The sequence below is a fragment of the Oncorhynchus clarkii genome, chromosome 3 (assembly GCF_045791955.1).
Source record: "Oncorhynchus clarkii lewisi isolate Uvic-CL-2024 chromosome 3, UVic_Ocla_1.0, whole genome shotgun sequence".
Taxonomy (NCBI): domain Eukaryota; kingdom Metazoa; phylum Chordata; class Actinopteri; order Salmoniformes; family Salmonidae; genus Oncorhynchus; species Oncorhynchus clarkii.
Genome location: NC_092149.1, coordinates 3,936,200 through 3,956,111, shown reverse-complemented (window position 1 = coordinate 3,956,111; position 19,912 = coordinate 3,936,200). Strand labels below are relative to the sequence as shown.

Sequence of the window (19,912 nt, the reverse complement as noted above, 5' to 3'; positions counted from 1 at the left end):
TGTTCATGTTTCTCTGTGTTCATGTTTCTCTGTGTTCATGTTTCTCTGTGTTCCTGTTCCTCTGTGTTCCTGTTCCTCTGTGTTCCTGGCTCTGTGTTCCTGGCTCTGTGTTCCTGTTCCTCTGTGTTCCTGTCTCTGTGTTCTGTCTCTGTGTTCCTGTTCCTCTGTGTTCCTTTCTCTGTGTTCCTGTCTCTGTGTTCCTGTCTCTGTGTTCCTGTCTCTGTTCCTGTTCCTCTGTGTTCCTGTTCCTCTGTGTTCCTGTCTCTGTGTTCCTGTCTCTGTGTTCCTGTCTCTGTGTTCCTGTCTCTGTGTTCCTGTCTGGTCACAGTGGTGGTGTTTCCCATCATGTCCCGTCCCTCAGCCAGTGAGTGTCCTGTCATGTCCCGTCCCTGAGCCAGTGAGTGTCCTGTCATGTCCCTCAGCCAACGAGCATCATGTCCCGTCCCTCAGCCAGTGAGTGTCATGTCCCGTCCCTCAGAGGCAGAAGAGCTATGAGAGAGGGGGCTGTGGATTGAGCTATGAGAGAGGGGGCTGGGGATGGAGCTATGAGAGGGGGGGCTGGGGATTGAGCTATGAGAGAGGAGGCTGGGGATGGAGCTGTGAGAGAGAGGATGGAGCTATGAGAGAGGGGGCTGGGGATGGAGCTGTGAGAGAGAGGATGGGGCTATGAGAGAGAGGGCTGGGGTTGGAGCTATGAGAGAGGGGGCTGGGGATGGAGCTATGAGAGAGAGGATGGAGCTATGAGAGAGAGGGCTGGGGTTGGAGCTATGAGAGAGAGGGGGGGGCTGGGGATGGAGCTATGAGAGAGGGGGGGCTGGGGATGGAGCTATGAGAGAGGGGGCTGGGGTTGGAGCTATGAGAGAGGGGGGCTGCGGATGGAGCTATGAGAGAGGGGGCTGGGGATGGAGCTATGAGAGAGGGGGCTGGGGATGGAGCTATGAGAGAGGGGGCTGGGGTTGGAGCTTTGAGAGAGGGGGCTGGGGATGGAGCTATGAGAGAGGGGGCTGGGGATGGAGCTATGAGAGAGAGGGCTGGGGATGGAGCTATGAGAGAGGGGGCTGGGGTTGGAGCTATGAGAGAGAGTGGGCTGGGGATGGAGCTATGAGAGAGGGGGCTGGGGATGGAGCTATGAGAGGGCTGGGGATGGAGCTATGAGAGAGAGGGCTGGGGTTGGAGCTATGAGAGGGCTGGGGATGGAGCTATGAGAGAGGGAGCTGGGGATGGAGCTATGAGAGAGAGGGCGCTGGGGATGGAGCTATGAGAGAGGGGTCCTGGGGATGGAGCTATGAGAGAGAGGATGGAGCTATGAGAGAGCGGGCTGGGGATGGAGCTATGAGAGAGGGGTCCTGGGGATGGAGCTATGAGAGAGAGGATGGAGCTATGAGAGAGAGGGCTGGGGATGGAGCAATGAGAGAGAGGGCTGGGGATGGAGCTATGAGAGAGGGGGCTGGGGATGGAGCTATGAGAGAGGGGGGGCTGGGGATGGAGCTATGAGAGAGAGGATGGAGCTATGAGAGACGGGGCTGGGGTTGGAGCTATGAGAGAGAGGATGGAGCTATGAGAGAGGGGGCTGAGGATGGAGCTCTGAGAGAGAGGGCTGGGGTTGGAGCTATGAGAGAGAGGATGGAGCTATGAGAGAGAGGGCTGGGGATGGAGCTATGAGAGAGGGGTCCTGGGGATGGAGCTATGAGAGAGAGGATGGAGCTATGAGATAGGGGGCTGGGGTTGGAGCTATGAGAGGGGGGGGGCTGGGGATGGAGCTATGAGATAGGGGGCTGGGGTTAGAGCTATGAGAGGGAGGATGGAACTATGAGAGAGGGTGCTGGGAATGGAGCTATGAGAGAGGGTGCTGGGAATGGAGCTATGAGAGAGAGGGGGCTGGGGATGGAGCTATGAGAGAGAGGGGGCTGGGGATGGAGCTATGAGAGTGAGGGCTGGGGTTGGAGCTATGAGAGAGAGGATGGAGCTATGAGAGAGGGGGGTGGGGATGGAGCTATGAGAGAGGGGGCTGGGGTTGGAGCTATGAGAGGGCTGGGGATGGAGCTATGAGAGAGAGGGCTGGGGTTGGAGCTATGAGAGAGAGGATGGAGCTATGAGAGAGAGGGCTGGGGATGGAGCTATGAGAGAGGGGTCCTGGGGATGGAGCTATGAGAGAGAGGATGGAGCTATGAGATAGGGGGCTGGGGTTGGAGCTATGAAAGAGGGGGGGCTGGGGATGGAGCTATGAGAGGGAGGATGGAACTATGAGAGAGGGGGCTGTGGTTGGAGCTATGAAAGAGGGGGGGGGGCTGGGGTTGGAGCTATGAGAGGGAGGATGGAACTATGAGAGAGGGGGCTGGGGTTGGAGCTATGAGAGAGAGGATGGAGCTATGAGAGAGGGGGCTGGGGTTGGAGCTATGAGAGAGAGGATGGAGCTATGAGAGAGGGTGCTGGGAATGGAGCTATGAGAGAGAGGGGGCTGGGGATGGAGCTATGAGAGAGAGGGGGCTGGGGATGGAGCTATGAGAGTGAGGGCTGGGGTTGGAGCTATGAGAGAGAGGATTGAGCTATGAGAGAGGGGGCTGGGGATGGAGCTATGAGAGAGGGGGCTGGGGTTGGAGCTATGAGAGGGCTGGGGATGGAGCTATGAGAGAGGGGGCTGGGGATAGAGCTATGAGAGGGCTGGGGATGGAGCTATGAGAGGGCTGGGGATGGAGCTATGAGGGGGCTGGGGTTGGAGCTATGAGAGGGCTGGGGATGGAGCTATGAGAGAGAGGGGGCTGGGGATGGAGCTATGAGAGTGAGAGCTGGGGTTGGAGCTATGAGAGAGAGGATGGAGCTATGAGAGAGGGGGCTGGGGATGGAGCTATGAGAGAGGGGGCTGGGGTTGGAGCTATGAGAGGGCTGGGGTTGGAGCTATGAGAGGGCTGGGGATGGAGCTATGAGAGAGGGGGCTGGGGATGGAGCTATGAGAGAGATGGGGCTGGGGATGGAGCTATGAGAGAGGGGGCTGGGGTTGGAGCTATGAGAGGGCTGGGGATGGAGCTATGAGAGGGCTGGGGATGGAGCTATGAGAGAGAGGGCTGGGGTTGGAGCTATGAGAGGGCTGGGGATGGAGCTATGAGAGGGCTGGGGATGGAGCTATGAGAGGGCTGGGGATGAAGCTATGAGAGGGCTGGGGATGGAGCTATGAGAGGGCTGGGGATGGAGCTATGAGAGGGCTGGGGATGGAGCTATGAGAGAGAGGGCTGGGGATGGAGCTATGAGAGATAGGGCTGGGGATGGAGCTATGAGAGGGCTGGGGATGGAGCTATGAGAGGGCTGGGGATGGAGCTATGAGAGGGCTGGGGATGGAGCTATGAGAGAGGGGGCTGGGGTTGGAGCTATGAGAGGGCTGGGGATGGAGCTATGAGAGGGCTGGGGATGGAGCTATGAGAGGGCTGGGGATGAAGCTATGAGAGGGCTGGGGATGGAGCTATGAGAGGGCTGGGGATGGAGCTATGAGAGGGCTGGGGATGGAGCTATGAGAGAGAGGGCTGGGGATGGAGCTATGAGAGGGCTGGGGATGGAGCTATGAGAGGGCTGGGGATGAAGCTATGAGAGGGCTGGGGATGGAGCTATGAAAGGGCTGGGGATGGAGCTATGAGAGAGAGGGCTGGGGATGGAGCTATGAGAGGGCTGGGGATGGAGCTATGAGAGGGCTGGGGATGGAGCTATGAGAGGGCTGGGGATGGAGCTATGAGAGAGGAGGCTGGGGATGGAGCTATGAGAGAGGGGGCTGGGGATGGAGCTATGAGAGAGGGGGTTGGGGTTGGAGCTATGAGAGGGCTGGGGATGGAGCTATGAGAGGGCTGGGGATGGAGCTATGAGAGAGGGGGCTGGGGTTGGAGCTATGAGAGGGCTGGGGATGGAGCTATGAGAGGGCTGGGGATGGAGCTATGAGAGGGCTGGGGATGAAGCTATGAGAGGGCTGGGGATGGAGCTATGAGAGGGCTGGGGATGGAGCTATGAGAGGGCTGGGGATGGAGCTATGAGAGAGAGGGCTGGGGATGGAGCTTTGAGAGGGCTGGGGATGGAGCTATGAGAGGGCTGGGGATGAAGCTATGAGAGGGCTGGGGATGGAGCTATGAGAGGGCTGGGGATGGAGCTATGAGAGAGAGGGCTGGGGATGGAGCTATGAGAGGGCTGGGGATGGAGCTATGAGAGGGCTGGGGATGGAGCTATGAGAGAGGAGGCTGGGGATGGAGCTATGAGAGAGGGGGCTGGGGATGGAGCTATGAGAGAGGGGGCTGGGGATGGAGCTATGAGAGAGGGGGCTGGGGATGGAGCTATGAGAGGGCTGGGGATGGAGCTATGAGAGGGCTGGGGATGGAGCTATGAGAGGGCTGGGGATGGAGCTATGAGAGGGCTGGGGATGGAGCTATGAGAGGGCTGGGGATGGAGCTATGAGAGGGAGGATGGAACTATGAGAGAGGGGGCTGTGGTTGGAGCTATGAAAGAGGGGGGGGCTGGGGTTGGAGCTATGAGAGGGAGGATGGAACTATGAGAGAGGGGGCTGGGGTTGGAGCTATGAGAGAGAGGATGGAGCTATGAGAGAGGGGGCTGGGGTTGGAGCTATGAGAGAGAGGATGGAGCTATGAGAGAGGGTGCTGGGAATGGAGCTATGAGAGAGAGGGGGCTGGGGATGGAGCTATGAGAGAGAGGGGGCTGGGGATGGAGCTATGAGAGTGAGGGCTGGGGTTGGAGCTATGAGAGAGAGGATTGAGCTATGAGAGAGGGGGCTGGGGATGGAGCTATGAGAGAGGGGGCTGGGGTTGGAGCTATGAGAGGGCTGGGGATGGAGCTATGAGAGAGGGGGCTGGGGATAGAGCTATGAGAGGGCTGGGGATGGAGCTATGAGAGGGCTGGGGATGGAGCTATGAGGGGGCTGGGGTTAGAGCTATGAGAGGGCTGGGGATGGAGCTATGAGAGAGAGGGGGCTGGGGATGGAGCTATGAGAGTGAGGGCTGGGGTTGGAGCTATGAGAGAGAGGATGGAGCTATGAGAGAGGGGGCTGGGGATGGAGCTATGAGAGAGGGGGCTGGGGTTGGAGCTATGAGAGGGCTGGGGTTGGAGCTATGAGAGGGCTGGGGATGGAGCTATGAGAGAGGGGGCTTGGGATGGAGCTATGAGAGAGATGGGGCTGGGGATGGAGCTATGAGAGTGAGGGCTGGGGTTGGAGCTATGAGAGAGAGGATGGAGCTATGAGAGAGGGGGCTGGGGATGGAGCTATGAGAGAGGGGGATGGGGTTGGAGCTATGAGAGGGCTGGGGATGGAGCTATGAGAGGGCTGGGGATGGAGCTATGAGAGAGGGGGCTGGGGTTGGAGCTATGAGAGGGCTGGGGATGGAGCTATGAGAGAGGGGGCTGGGGATGGAGCTATGAGAGAGAGGGGGCTGGGGATGGAGCTATGAGAGTGAGGGCTGGGGTTGGAGCTATGAGAGAGAGGATGGAGCTATGAGAGAGGGGGCTGGGGATGGAGCTATGAGAGAGGGGGCTGGGGTTGGAGCTATGAGAGGGCTGGGGATGGAGCTATGAGAGAGGGGGCTGGGGATGGAGCTATGAGAGAGATGGGGCTGGGGATGGAGCTATGAGAGTGAGGGCTGGGGTTGGAGCTATGAGAGAGAGGATGGAGCTATGAGAGAGGGGGCTGGGGATGGAGCTATGAGAGAGGGGGCTGGGGTTGGAGCTATGAGAGGGCTGGGGATGGAGCTATGAGAGGGCTGGGGATGGAGCTATGAGAGAGAGGGCTGGGGTTGGAGCTATGAGAGGGCTGGGGATGGAGCTATGAGAGGGCTGGGGATGGAGCTATGAGAGGGCTGGGGATGAAGCTATGAGAGGGCTGGGGATGGAGCTATGAGAGGGCTGGGGATGGAGCTATGAGAGGGCTGGGGATGGAGCTATGAGAGAGAGGGCTGGGGATGGAGCTATGAGAGAGAGGGCTGGGGATGGAGCTATGAGAGATCGGGCTGGGGATGGAGCTATGATAGGGCTGGGGATGGAGCTATGAGAGGGCTGGGGATGGAGCTATGAGAGAGGAGGCTGGGGATGGAGCTATGAGAGAGGGGGCTGGGGATGGAGCTATGAGAGAGGGGGTTGGGGTTGGAGCTATGAGAGGGCTGGGGATGGAGCTATGAGAGGGCTGGGGATGGAGCTATGAGCGAGGGGGCTGGGGTTGGAGCTATGAGAGGGCTGGGGATGGAGCTATGAGAGGGCTGGGGATGGAGCTATGAGAGGGCTGGGGATGGAGCTATGAGAGGGCTGGGGATGGAGCTATGAGAGAGAGGGCTGGGGATGGAGCTATGAGAGGGCTGGGGATGGAGCTATGAGAGGGCTGGGGATGAAGCTATGAGAGGGCTGGGGATGGAGCTATGAGAGGGCTGGGGATGGAGCTATGAGAGAGAGGGCTGGGGATGGAGCTATGAGAGGGCTGGGGATGGAGCTATGAGAGGGCTGGGGATGGAGCTATGAGAGGGCTGGGGATGGAGCTATGAGAGAGGAGGCTGGGGATGGAGCTATGAGAGAGGGGGCTGGGGATGGAGCTATGAGAGAGGGGGTTGGGGTTGGAGCTATGAGAGGGCTGGGGATGGAGCTATGAGAGGGCTGGGGATGGAGCTATGAGCGAGGGGGCTGGGGTTGGAGCTATGAGAGGGCTGGGGATGGAGCTATGAGAGGGCTGGGGATGGAGCTATGAGAGGGCTGGGGATGGAGCTATGAGAGGGCTGGGGATGGAGCTATGAGAGGGCTGGGGATGGAGCTATGAGAGAGAGGGCTGGGAATGGAGCTATGAGAGGGCTGGGGATGGAGCTATGAGAGGGCTGGGGATGAAGCTATGAGAGGGCTGGGGATGGAGCTATGAGAGGGCTGGGGATGGAGCTATGAGAGAGAGGGCTGGGGATGGAGCTATGAGAGGGCTGGGGATGGAGCTATGAGAGGGCTGGGGATGGAGCTATGAGAGGGCTGGGGATGGAGCTATGAGAGAGGAGGCTGGGGATGGAGCTATGAGAGAGGGGGCTGGGGATGGAGCTATGAGAGAGGGGGTTGGGGTTGGAGCTATGAGAGGGCTGGGGATGGAGCTATGAGAGGGCTGGGGATGGAGCTATGAGAGAGGGGGCTGGGGTTGGAGCTATGAGAGGGCTGGGGATGGAGCTATTAGAGGGCTGGGGATGGAGCTATGAGAGGGCTGGGGATGAAGCTATGAGAGGGCTGGGATGGAGCTATGAGAGGGCTGGGGATGGAGCTATGAGAGGGCTGGGGATGGAGCTATGAGAGAGAGGGCTGGGGATGGAGCTTTGAGAGGGCTGGGGATGGAGCTATGAGAGGGCTGGGGATGAAGCTATGAGAGGGCTGGGGATGGAGCTATGAGAGGGCTGGGGATGGAGCTATGAGAGAGAGGGCTGGGGATGGAGCTATGAGAGGGCTGGGGATGGAGCTATGAGAGGGCTGGGGATGGAGCTATGAGAGAGGAGGCTGGGGATGGAGCTATGAGAGAGGGGGCTGGGGATGGAGCTATGAGAGAGGGGGCTGGGGATGGAGCTATGAGAGAGGGGGCTGGGGATGGAGCTATGAGAGGGCTGGGGATGGAGCTATGAGAGGGCTGGGGATGGAGCTATGAGAGGGCTGGGGATGGAGCTATGAGAGGGCTGGGGATGGAGCTATGAGAGGGCTGGGGATGGAGCTATGAGAGGGCTGGGGATGGAGCTATGAGAGAGAGGGCTGGGGATGGAGCTATGAGAGAGGGGGCTGGGGGTGGAGCTATGAGAGAGGGGGCTGGGGTTGAAGCTATGAGAGGGGGGGCTGGGGATGGAGCTATGAGAGGGCTGGGGATGGAGCTATGAGAGAGGGGGCTGGGGATGGAGCTATGAGAGGGCTGGGGATGGAGCTATGAGAGGGCTGGGGATGGAGCTATGAAAGAGGGGGCTGGGGATGGAGCTATGAGAGAGGGGGCTGGGGATGGAGCTATGAGAGAGGGGGCTGGGGATGGAGCTATGAGAGAGGGGGCTGGGGATGGAGCTATTAGAGGGCTGGGGGTGGAGCTATGAGAGGGCTGGGGATGGAGCTATGAGAGGGCTGGGGATGGAGCTATGAGAGGGCTGGGGATGGAGCTATGAGAGGGCTGGGGATGGAGCTATGAGAGGGCTGGGGATGGAGCTATGAGAGGGCTGGGGATGGAGCTATGAGAGGGCTGGGGATGGGGCTATGAGAGGGCTGGGGATGGAGCTATGAGAGGGCTGGGGATGGAGCTATGAGAGGGCTGGGGATGGAGCTATGAGAGGGCTGGGGATGGAGCTATGAGAGGGCTGGGGATGGAGCTATGAGAGGGCTGGGGATGGAGCTATGAGAGGGCTGGGGATGGAGCTATGAGAGGGCTGGGGATGGAGCTATGAGAGGGCTGGGGATGGAGCTATGAGAGGGCTGGGGATGGAGCTATGAGAGGGCTGGGGATGGAGCTATGAGAGGGCTGGGGGTGGAGCTATGAGAGGGCTGGGGATGGAGCTATGAGAGGGCTGGGGATGGAGCTATGAGAGGGCTGGGGATGGAGCTATGAGAGGGCTGGGGATGGAGCTATGAGAGGGCTGGGGATGGAGCTATGAGAGGGCTGGGGGTGGAGCTATGAGAGGGCTGGGGGTGGAGCTATGAGAGGGCTGGGGATGGAGCTATGAGAGGGCTGGGGATGGAGCTATGAGAGGGCTGGGGTTGGAGCTATGAGAGGGCTGGGGTTGGAGCTATGAGAGGGCTGGGGGTGGAGCTATGAGAGGGCTGGGGATGAAGCTATGAGAGGGCTGGGGGTGGAGCTATGAGAGGGCTGGGGATGGAGCTATGAGAGGGCTCTTCCATTGAAATTGCAGATGTTAAAATATTGGCATGAAGCTGTGCCATAAATGTGCTGTGCATGTTTAACCCTCCTATAGTCATCTCCTCCTCTTTCCTTTCTTCTCCCTCCCTCCCTCCCTCCCTCCCTCCCTCCCTCCCTCCCTCCCTCCCAACACGTACTGTTCTCTCCAGTGACAGTAATTAATTGATCTATTCTTCGCCGTACTGAAACACATGGGAGAAAGGAGAGGAGAGGAGAGGAGAGGAGATAGGAGGGGAGAGGGGAGGAGAGGAGATAGGAGGGGAGAGGGGAGGAGAGGAGGGGGAGGGGAGGAGGGGAGGGGGGGAGAGGAGAGGAGAGGGGAGGGGAGGAGACATGGGAGTGGAGGGGAGAGGAGAGGTGAGGGGAGGGGAGAGGAGAGGAGAGGAGGTGAGGGGAGAGGTGAGGGGAGGGGAGGGGAGAGGAGGAGAGAGGAGAGGAGAGGGGAGGAGAGGCGACATGGGAGTGGAGGGGAGAGGAGAGGAGACATGGGAGAGGAGAGGTGAGGGGAGGGGAGAAGAGAAGAGAAGAGAGGAGGGGAAACATGGGAGTGGAGGTTATGATGTCATGGGGTGAGATGGAGGTGGGGTGTCGTCTTCTTGGTGTCGTCTTCAGTTCATCTTGTTTCTAATCCTCAGGTGGTCCTGTAGAAACCCATGTATCATCATGTACAGCTGTTATCCTGATCTGATCTCGTCCTCTTGGTTTCTGGCGCTCCGTCTGAATGGATCAATGTCTAATGATTTGTCGTTGTCTGTGTTTAAAGCCAGGGGTCAGGGTTTAAAGGTAGGGGTCAGGGTTTAAAGGTAGGGGTCAGTGTTTAAAGCCAGGGGTCGGTGTTTAAAGCCAGGGGTCGATGTTTAAAGCCAGGGGTCGGTGTTTATAACCAGGGGTCAGGGTTTAAAGGTAGGGGTCAGGGTTTAAAGCCAGGGGTCAGTGTTTAAAGGTAGTTAGTGGTCAGTGTTTAAAGCCAGTGGTCATTGTTTAAAGCCAGGGGTCAGTGTACAGTGTGATGCTATGTGTTCCAGGCCTGGTGAGGGCTGCTGGGTCATTATATTAGGTACAGTGTGATGCTATGTGTTCCAGGCCTGGTGAGGGCTGCTGGGTCGTTATATTAGGTACAGTGTGATACTATGTGTTCCAGGCCTGGTGAGGGCTGCTGGGTCGTTATATTAGGTACAGTGTGATGCTATGTGTTCCAGGCCTGGTGAGGGCTGCTGGGTCGTTATATTAGGTACAGTGTGATGCTATGTGTTCCAGGCCTGGTGAGGGCTGCTGGGTCGTTATATTAGGTACAGTGTGTTACTATGTGTTCCAGGCCTGGTGAGGGCTGCTGGGTCGTTATATTAGGTACAGTGTGATGCTATGTGTTCCAGGCCTGGTGAGGGCTGCTGGGTCCGTCATGAAGGAGTCGTTCTACAGTCTGTGGTGAGGCCTTCGTCTAGAGCAGCCTGCCGCTCTGCTCCCGTTGACCGACCCGACCCGACACGCCCAGATATATCTGCCCTTCTCTTAACCTAGCTAGGCCAATGACATCTCTACTCTGACCACTGGAGAAACGATGGGGGGGGGGGGGACACAGAGACACACAGTTTAAACAACATCATGTATACTGACACCTATTTGACAGATGTAAAAAGGTCCTTGAAGGCCCAGAATGAGGTGACCAGTGTGTGTGTCCCACCCCCCCCCCCCCCCCCCCCATTCTCCAGTTGCTCTGATCTGCTATAATCATCTAATGGAATCAGGTTGAAACTGTGATTATGTGGCTCTAATCTAATGGAATCAGTGTTTCTGTGACACGGGGGCCCCCAGTCCTCCTGTCCCGGGGTGATGATGTCACAGTGGTTGGAGAGATGGCTTTGTGCTGTCGCCTGCTGCCCAGAGGGTCTCTGACTAAATATACACATCAACAACGGGGCTGTGTTTCAGGAAGGGTGACACGTTCCTAAATGTTTCAGACAGAAATGTACTGATTAAAGTTGTCCACGATGACGATCCCTTCTTATACATGACAGATATATCATGTCTGTCGAACACGTTTCTATCTCGGTGTTCTGTTACCTGCCCGCCGGCCCGGCAGGAAGTGTGTCAGCCGCCCGGCAGGAAGTGTGTCAGCATAAGGCCATCCCTCAACGATCCTGATGCTTCAAGCTAAAGGACAGAAAACTAATTTGATTTGTTCTGTTCTTCTCTTATTTTGTTTTGCAGAAGAAAAAAAATCTAATCATCACATCTCTTTTTAATCCAGTCTTATTGATTTGTATTTCTTGACTTCTGTCCCCTCCCTCCCCTCCATCTCTCCTCCTTTCTCTCTCTTGTCCCCCCCTCCTCATCTGTTTCCATCTCCCCCCTCTCTGATCCCCCCCCTCCAGTCCAGAGGAGGGGTCTGGTCTTGCAGTGGGCCGCTGTGGAGGGGTTGTCCTGTCTTGTACTGATAAGCTGAACAGACGCACGGTGTTGGTTCGACCCGTCAGCAAACAGGACTCCTTCAGCCACCTCTCTGGCTTCGTTCCGCCTGTAAGAACACAGCTTCCTCTTTAGCTCTCTGAGTTCTCATCAACCTTGGTCACAGTGGGGGTTTTTATCCAACTATCCCGTTTAACTCCCATCATGCTTCAGTTTAGTGCCATCCCAGAAGCCAATCAGGTTTGTTATGGGAACGTCACATACCGTAAAGACTCAGCACGACTGAACTCTGTTTAAACGTTCCTGTTCACCCGTACCTAGTCGCTACAATAAGGACTTCCGAGTGGACTAAATCGACCTCAGATTTGGCTTTTGGAGGGCGATGTGAATCATCACCTGTACAGGAACTATTAACTCCAGTTACATCCTGGTTCTGAGGATTAGAGGTCAAATCTCTCCTCCATAGACTGGTTTTAAATTCAACCTGTTGTTCATACGATAGTACGAAGGCCAACACAATGGCCGTGAGGTATTCATCTTGTTCTCCCTGTTGATGAAAGGTTGATGAAAGGTTGATGAAAGGTTGATGAAAGCCCAAACTCTTGTGATTGATGTGGAAACGCGCTCTACTTTTTCTTGGCATTGCTTCTTATCTCTTTAACCAATCGCCCTCCTCGTAATTCAACGGCATTTTCTTTCACTTGTATTGTAAAATTGAAATATTTTCGTCGGTAATGAATTTGTGCAAATCAACCGTTTTAAGATTGTTAACAGTAGATAGATGTTGCTTGTAAATCAGAGATATTGTTTAACTTTGAATTGACTTCCTTGTTGTTAAGAGGTACGGCCCTCCAGAAGACGCCTGGTATCCTCTACGGAGTTAAACTAGTTTCATTTAGAGACCAGACATACAGTCACATACAGTACAGGTCTGGGATCAGTCACATACAGTACAGGCCTGGGATCAGTTACATACAGTACAGGCCTGGGATCAGTTACATACAGTACAGGTCTGGGATCAGTCACATACAGTACAGGCCTGGGATCAGTCACATACAGTACAGGTCTTGGATCAGTCACATACAGTACAGGCCTGGGATCAGTTACATACAGTACAGGTCTGGGATCAGTTACATACAGTACAGGCCTGTTAGACAGTCACATACAGTACAGGCCTGTTAGACAGTCACATACAGTACAGGTCTGGGATCAGTCACATACAGTACAGGTCTGGGATCAGTAACATACAGTACAGGTCTGGGATCAGTCACATACAGTACAGGCCTGGGATCAGTCACATACAGTACAGGTCTGGGATCAGTCACATACAGTACAGGCCTGGGATCAGTCACATACAGTACAGGTCTGGGATCAGTTACATACAGTACAGGCCTGGGATGAGTCACATACAGTACAGGTCTGGGATCAGTCACATACAGTACAGGTCTGGGATCAGTCACATACAGTACAGGCCTGGGATCAGTCACATACAGTACAGGTCTGGGATCAGTCACATACAGTACAGGTCTGGGATCAGTCACATACAGTACAGGTCTGGGATCAGTCACATACAGTACAGGTCTGGGATCAGTCACACACAGTACAGGCCTGGGATCAGTCACATACAGTACAGGCCTGGGATCAGTCACCTATGGACCCAGTAGTGCACTACATTAGACCAGAGCCCTATGGACCCAGTAGTGCACTACATTAGACCAGAGCCCTATGGGCCCAGTAGTGCACTACATTAGACCAGAGCCCTATGGGCCCAGTAGTGCACTACATTAGACCAGAGCCCTATGGGCCCAGTAGTGCACTACATTAGACCAGAGCCCTATGGGCCCAGTAGTGCACTACATTAGACCAGAGCCCTATGGGCCCAGTAGTGCACTCCATTAGACCAGAGCCCTATGGACCCAGTAGTGCACTACATTAGACCAGAGCCCTATGGGCCCAGTAGTGCACTCCATTAGACCAGAGCCCTATGGGCCCAGTAGGGGTCTTTATGAGTGTGGTATTGGTGTATCAGGAGACTGTTCATAGGAAGTGTTACCTTAAAGCTCTGGTCTTTGACTGGAGAGGATCCATTGTAGTCCAGGAGTTGGTTTAATGTGTCTCAGTTAGTGTTTATGTGGTGTTCCACTGTGAACCTGTTGTCTCCACCTCCTCCACCTCCCCACCAATCAGACAGCAGCCAAGGTCCTGGAGGTTTCCTCCCACCAGCAGCACGGATTCCTGTCCATCACATACACCCAGGTTACAATTATTATTACAATAGTTATTATTGTTGTTGTTGATATTATTATGTATTAATTATTATTATTATTATTATTATATATTATTGTTATTATATATTATTATTATTATTATTATTATTATATATTATTATTATATATTATTATTATTATATATTATTATTATTATTATTATAGTATTATTATATATTATTATTATTATATATTATTATATATTATTATTATTATATATTATTATTATTATTATTATTATATTATTATTATATATTATTATTATTATATATTATTATATATTATTATTATTATTATTATTATATATTATTATTATATATTATTATTATTATTATATATTATTATTATTATTATTATATATTATTGTTATTATATATTATTATTATTATTATTATATATTATTATTATTATTATTATTATATTATTATTATATATTATTATTATTATATATTATTATATATTATTATTATTATATATTATTATATATTATTGTTATTATATATTATTATTATTATTATTATTATTATTTATTATTATTATATATTATTATTATTATATATTATTATTAGTATATATTATTATTATTATTATTATATATTATTATTATTATTATATATTATTATTATTATTATTATATATTATTATTATTATATATTATTATTATTATTATTATTATATATTATTATTATTATTATTATTATTATTTATTATTATTATATATTATTATTATTATTATATATTATTATTATTATTATTTATTATTATTATATATTATTATTATTATATATTATTATTATTATTATATATTATTATTATTATTATTATTATTATTTATTATTATTATATATTATTATTATTATATATTATTATTATTATATATTATTATTATTATTATATATTATTATTATTATTATATATTATTATTATTATTATTATTATATATTATTATTATTATTATTTATTATTATTATATATTATTATTATTATATATTATTATTATTATTATATATTATTATTATTATATATTATTATTATTATTATATATTATTATTATTATTATTATGTATTATTATTATATATTATTATTATTATTATTTATTATTGTTATTATTATTATTATGTATTTATTATTGTTATTATATATTCATTATTATTAGTATCAGTAGTATTACTAGTCTTATTATTTATTGATTAGTGTTATTATTTATTGATTAGTCTTATTATTTATTCATTAGTCTTATTATTTATTCATTCATTGTTATGCATTATTAGTATTATATATTCATTAGTATTACTATTATTATTAATATTATTAGTATTATATATTCATTAGTATTACTATTATTATTAATATTATTAGAATTATGTATTCATTAGTAGTACTACTAGTAGTAGTAGTAGTAATATAATGTATTTATATAAATATGACCTTCCCCCAGGCGGTCACCAGAAACGTCCGCCACAAGTTGACCACGCGGCTGGAACGAGCGGATCCTCGCGGGGCCCAGCGGCTGACGGAGGGCCCGGCTGACGGGTCCCCCCACTACCTGAGAGAGATCCTGCTGACCGCCCAACCTTTTGACCTTGTCCTCTCCTGTCCCCTACTGGCCACCGTAGCCGGGGTGTTCCACGCCTCGCTGCCACGACGGTACCGGGACCTCGGCAAAACGGCGGGCCAGCCGATGAGAAGTCACGCCCTGACGTCGCGCAGCCTACCGCTGCTATATGTCAACACATCGGTGATCAGGGTGTTTTGTCCCTGGAACCCAGACGGACAGGACAGACACACAGGTAAGACTGGACGGACAGGACAGACACACAGGTAAGACTGGACAGACAGGACAGACACACAGGTAAGACTGGACAGACAGGACAGACACACAGGTAAGACTGGACAGACAGGACAGACACACAGGTAAGACTGGACAGACAGGACAGACACACAGGTAAGACTGGACAGACAGGACAGACCAGACAGACAGGACAGACACACAGGACAGACTGGACAGACTGGACAGACAGGACAGACAGGACAGACTGGACAGACAGGACAGACAGGACAGACACACAGGTAAGACTGGACAGACTGGACAGACACACAGGTAAGACTGGACAGACAGGACAGACCAGACAGACAGGACAGACAGGACAGACACACAGGTAAGACTGGACAGACTGGACAGACACACAGGTAAGACCGGGACAGACTGGACAGACTGGACAGACAGGACAGACAGGACAGACTGGACAGACTGGACAGACTGGACAGACTGGACAGACCGGACAGACAGGACAGACAGGTAAGACTGGACAGACTGGACAGACACACAGGTAAGACCGGGACAGACTGGAAAGACATGACAGACAGGACAGACTGGACAGACTGGACAGACTGGACAGACTGGACAGACTGGACAGACTGGACAGACTGGACAGACAGGACAGACTGGACAGACCAGACAGACAGGACAGACTGGACAGACCAGACAGACAGGACAGACAGGACAGACTGGACAGACAGGACAGACCGGACAAACAGGACAGACTGGACAAACAGGACAGACAGGACAGACAGGTAAGATAGGTAAGACAGGACAGACAGGTAAGACAGGAGGGGATCCACGGACTGACAGGACAGACTGGACAGACAGGACAGACAGGTAAGACAGGACAAACAGGACAGACAGGACAGACAGGACAGACTGGACAGACAGGTAAGACAGGACAGACAGGTAAGATAGGACAGACAGGACAGACAGAACACACTGGACAGACTGGACAGACAGGTAAGACAGGTAAGACAGGAGGGTATCCATGGACTGAAAGGACAGACAGGACAGACAGGTGAGACAGGTAAGACAGGACAGACAGGTAAGACAGGTAAGACAGGAGGGGATCCACGGACTGACAGGACAGACTGGACAAACAGGACAGACAGGACAGACTGGACAAACAGGACAGACAGGACAGACAGGACAGACAGGTGAGACAGGTAAGACAAGACAGACAGGTAAGACAGGTAAGACAGGAGGGTATCCATGGACTGACCTTTTTAAGGTCATGTTCACTGATTTATTGAGGCTTTCTAGCTACGGCCTCTGATGTTGAGCCAGAGAAGATCGACGTTGTACTGTACAATACCCTCCTGGAGGTTTTAACTCCAACCATGTTCCTGAAGAGAAACCCTCCTGGAGGTTTTAACTCCAACCCTGTTCCTGTAGAGAAACCCTCCTGTAGGTTTTAATTCCAACCCTGTTCCTGGAGAGAAACCCTCCTGGAGGTTTTAACTCCAACCATGTTCCTGAAGAGAAACCCTCCTGGAGGTTTTAACTCCAACCATGTTCCTGAATAGAAACCGTCCTGTAGGTTTTAACTCCAACACTGTTCCTGGAGAGAAACCCTCCTGGAGGTTTTAACTCCAACCCTGGGGGGGGGGGGGGGGGGGTTGTTCCTTAGTGGGGCTCCTTAGGGGGGGCTCCTCAGGGGGGCTCCTCAGGGGGGCTCCTTAGGACACTCTGGTACTGAAGTGTATATGGTCTGTCTGGGTCTGATACCCACTGTGTGTTGTGTCTCCCAGAACCCCAGCTGAGGAGAGAGAGAGAGGACACTCTGGTACTGAAGTGTATATGGTCTGTCTGGGTCTGATACCCACTGTGTGTTGTGTCTCCCAGAACCCCAGCTGAGGAGAGAGAGAGAGGACACTCTGGTACTGAAGATAGGATCTGTCAGCGTGGCCCCTCAGGCAGATAACCCTCTGACCAGAACCGTGCTGCGCAAGGACATCTACCAGTGAGTCTATTCTACTACTCTCCTCTCCTCCCTCTCTCCTCTCATCCTCTCTCCTCTCATCCTCTCTCCTCTCCTCTCCTCTCCTCTCCTCCCTCTCTCCTCTCCTCCTCTCTCCTCTCCTCTCCTCCTCCTCTCTCCTCCCCTCCACTCCTCCTCTCTCCTCTCCTCTCCTCCTCCTCCTCTCCACTCCTCTTCTCCTCCCTCTCTCCTCTCCTTTCCTCCTCCCTCTCTCCTCTCCTCCTCCCTCTCCCCTCCACTCCTCCCCTCCACTCCTCCATCTCTCCTCTCCTCCTCCCTTTCTCCTCCACTCCTCCCTCTCTCCTCCACTCCACTCCTCCTCTCCTCTTTCTCCTCTCCTCCTCCCTCTCTCCTCCACTCCTCCTCTCCATTCCTCCTCTCCTCCCTCTCTCCTCTCCACTCTCCACCACACACAGCCAGCTAACCACAATCCATTTTAAAGTGTCCCTCTAAATGAGTCTGGTCTCATACATCAAGTCACGCTCTGTAACGTCTCCATGAGACGAGACCAGGGAGCAGTCTTTCTCCTGATGGGGGAGACGGGCTGAGGCGTGGGCAGAGACAGACGGGAGAGTGTCGTGGGGAGGAGGGGTGAGAGTCAGATGGGAGAGGGGTGAGTGTCAGATGGGAGAGGGGTGAGAGTCAGATGGGAGAGGGGTGAGAGTCAGATGGGAGAGGGGTGAGAGTCAGATGGGAGAGGGGTGAGAGTCAGATGGGAGAGGGGTGAGAGTCAGATGGGAGAGGGGTGAGAGTCAGGGGGGGAGGAGGGGTGAGAATCAGATGGGAGAGGGGTGAGAGTCAGATGGGAGAGGGGTGAGAGTCGGATGGGAGAGGGGTGAGAGTCAGATGGGAGAGGGGTGAGAGTCGGATGGGAGAGGGGTGAGAGTCGGATGGGAGAGGGGTGAGAGTCGGATGGGAGAGAGGTGAGAGTCGGGTGGAGGAGGGGTGACAGTCAGATGGGAGAGGGGGGTGAGAGTCAGATGGGAGAGGGGTGAGAGTCAGATGGGAGAGGGGTGAGAGTCGGGGGGAGGAGGGGTGAGAATCAGATGGGAGAGGGGTGAGAGTCGGATGGGAGAGGGATGAGAGTCGGATGGGAGAGGGGTGAGAGTCAGATGGGAGAGGGGTGAGAGTCGGATGGGAGAGGGGTGAGAGTCGGATGGGAGAGGGGTGAGAGTCGGATGGGAGAGGGGTGAGAGTCGGATGGGAGAGAGGTGAGAGTCGGGTGGAGGAGGGGTGACAGTCAGATGGGAGAGGGGGGTGAGAGTCAGATGGGAGAGGGGTGAGAGTCAGATGGGAGAGGGGTGAGAGTCAGATGGGAGAGGGGTGACAGGGGGGGAGGAGGGGTGAGAGTCAGATGGGAGAGAGGTGAGAGTCTGATGGGAGAGGGGTGAGAGTCGGATGGGAGAGGGGTGAGAGTCGGATGGGAGAGGGATGAGATTCAGATGGGAGAGGGGTGAGAGTCAGATGGGAGAGGGGTGAGAGTCAGATGGAAGAGGGGTGAGAGTCGGATGGGAGAGGGGTGAGAGTCGGATGGGAGAGGGGTGAGAGTCGGATGGGAGAGGGGTGAGAGTCGAATGGGAGAGGGGTGAGAGTCAGATGGGAGAGAGGTGAGTCGGATGGGAGAGGGGTGAGAGTCGGGTGGGAGAGGGGTGAGAGTCGGGTGGAGGAGGGGTGAGAGTCGATGGGAGAGGGGGGTGAGAGTCAGATGGGAGAGGGGTGAGAGTCAGATGGGACAGGGGTGAGAGTCAGATGGGACAGGGGTGAGAGTCAGATGGGAGAGGGGTGAGTTTCGGGGGGAGGAGGGGTGAGTTTCGGGGGGAGGAGGGGGGAGTGTCGGGGGGAGGAGGGGGGAGTGTCGGGGGGGAGGAGGGGTGAGTGTCGGGGGAGGGGTGAGTGTCGGGGGGAGGAGGGGGGAGGAGAGGTGAGTTGTCGGGGGGAGGAGGGGGGAGTGTCGGGGGAGGAGGGGTGAGAGTCAGATGGGAGAGGGGTGACAGGGGGGGAGGAGGGGTGAGAGTCAGATGGGAGAGAGGTGAGAGTCTGATGGGAGAGGGGTGAGAGTCGGATGGGAGAGGGGTGAGAGTCGGATGGGAGAGGGATGAGATTCAGATGGGAGAGGGGTGAGAGTCAGATGGGAGAGGGGTGAGAGTCAGATGGGAGAGGGGTGAGAGTCGGATGGGAGAGGGGTGAGAGTCGGATGGGAGAGGGGTGAGAGTCGGATGGGAGAGGGGTGAGAGTCGAATGGGAGAGGGGTGAGAGTCAGATGGGAGAGAGGTGAGTCGGGTGGGAGAGGGGTGAGAGTCGGGTGGAGGAGGGGTGAGAGTCAGATGGGAGAGGGGTGAGAGTCAGATGGGACAGGGGTGAGAGTCAGATGGGACAGGGGTGAGAGTCAGATGGGAGAGGGGTGAGTTTCGGGGGGAGGAAGGGTGAGTTTCGGGGGGAGGAGGGGGGAGTGTCGGGGGGAGGAGGGGGGAGTGTCGGGGGGGAGGAGGGGTGAGTGTCGGGGGGAGGGGTGAGTGTCGGGGGGAGGAGGGGGGAGTGTCGGGGGAGGAGGGGTGAG

The 19,912-nt window shown here is 53.0% G+C and overlaps 1 protein-coding gene across 1 annotated transcript in view; it reads left to right on the top strand.

Annotated features, from left to right (window-relative positions):
- The window catches only part of LOC139405579 (intermembrane lipid transfer protein VPS13B-like), a 287,456-nt gene that overhangs the window by 148,193 nt on the left and 119,351 nt on the right, over positions 1-19,912 (top strand). Inside the window, exons 11-14 of the mRNA XM_071147990.1 lie at positions 11,248-11,392; positions 13,469-13,537; positions 14,988-15,339; positions 17,220-17,337. Coding sequence (XP_071004091.1) covers positions 11,248-11,392; positions 13,469-13,537; positions 14,988-15,339; positions 17,220-17,337 — 684 coding nt within the window. The remainder of the gene's footprint in view (positions 1-11,247; positions 11,393-13,468; positions 13,538-14,987; positions 15,340-17,219; positions 17,338-19,912) is intronic.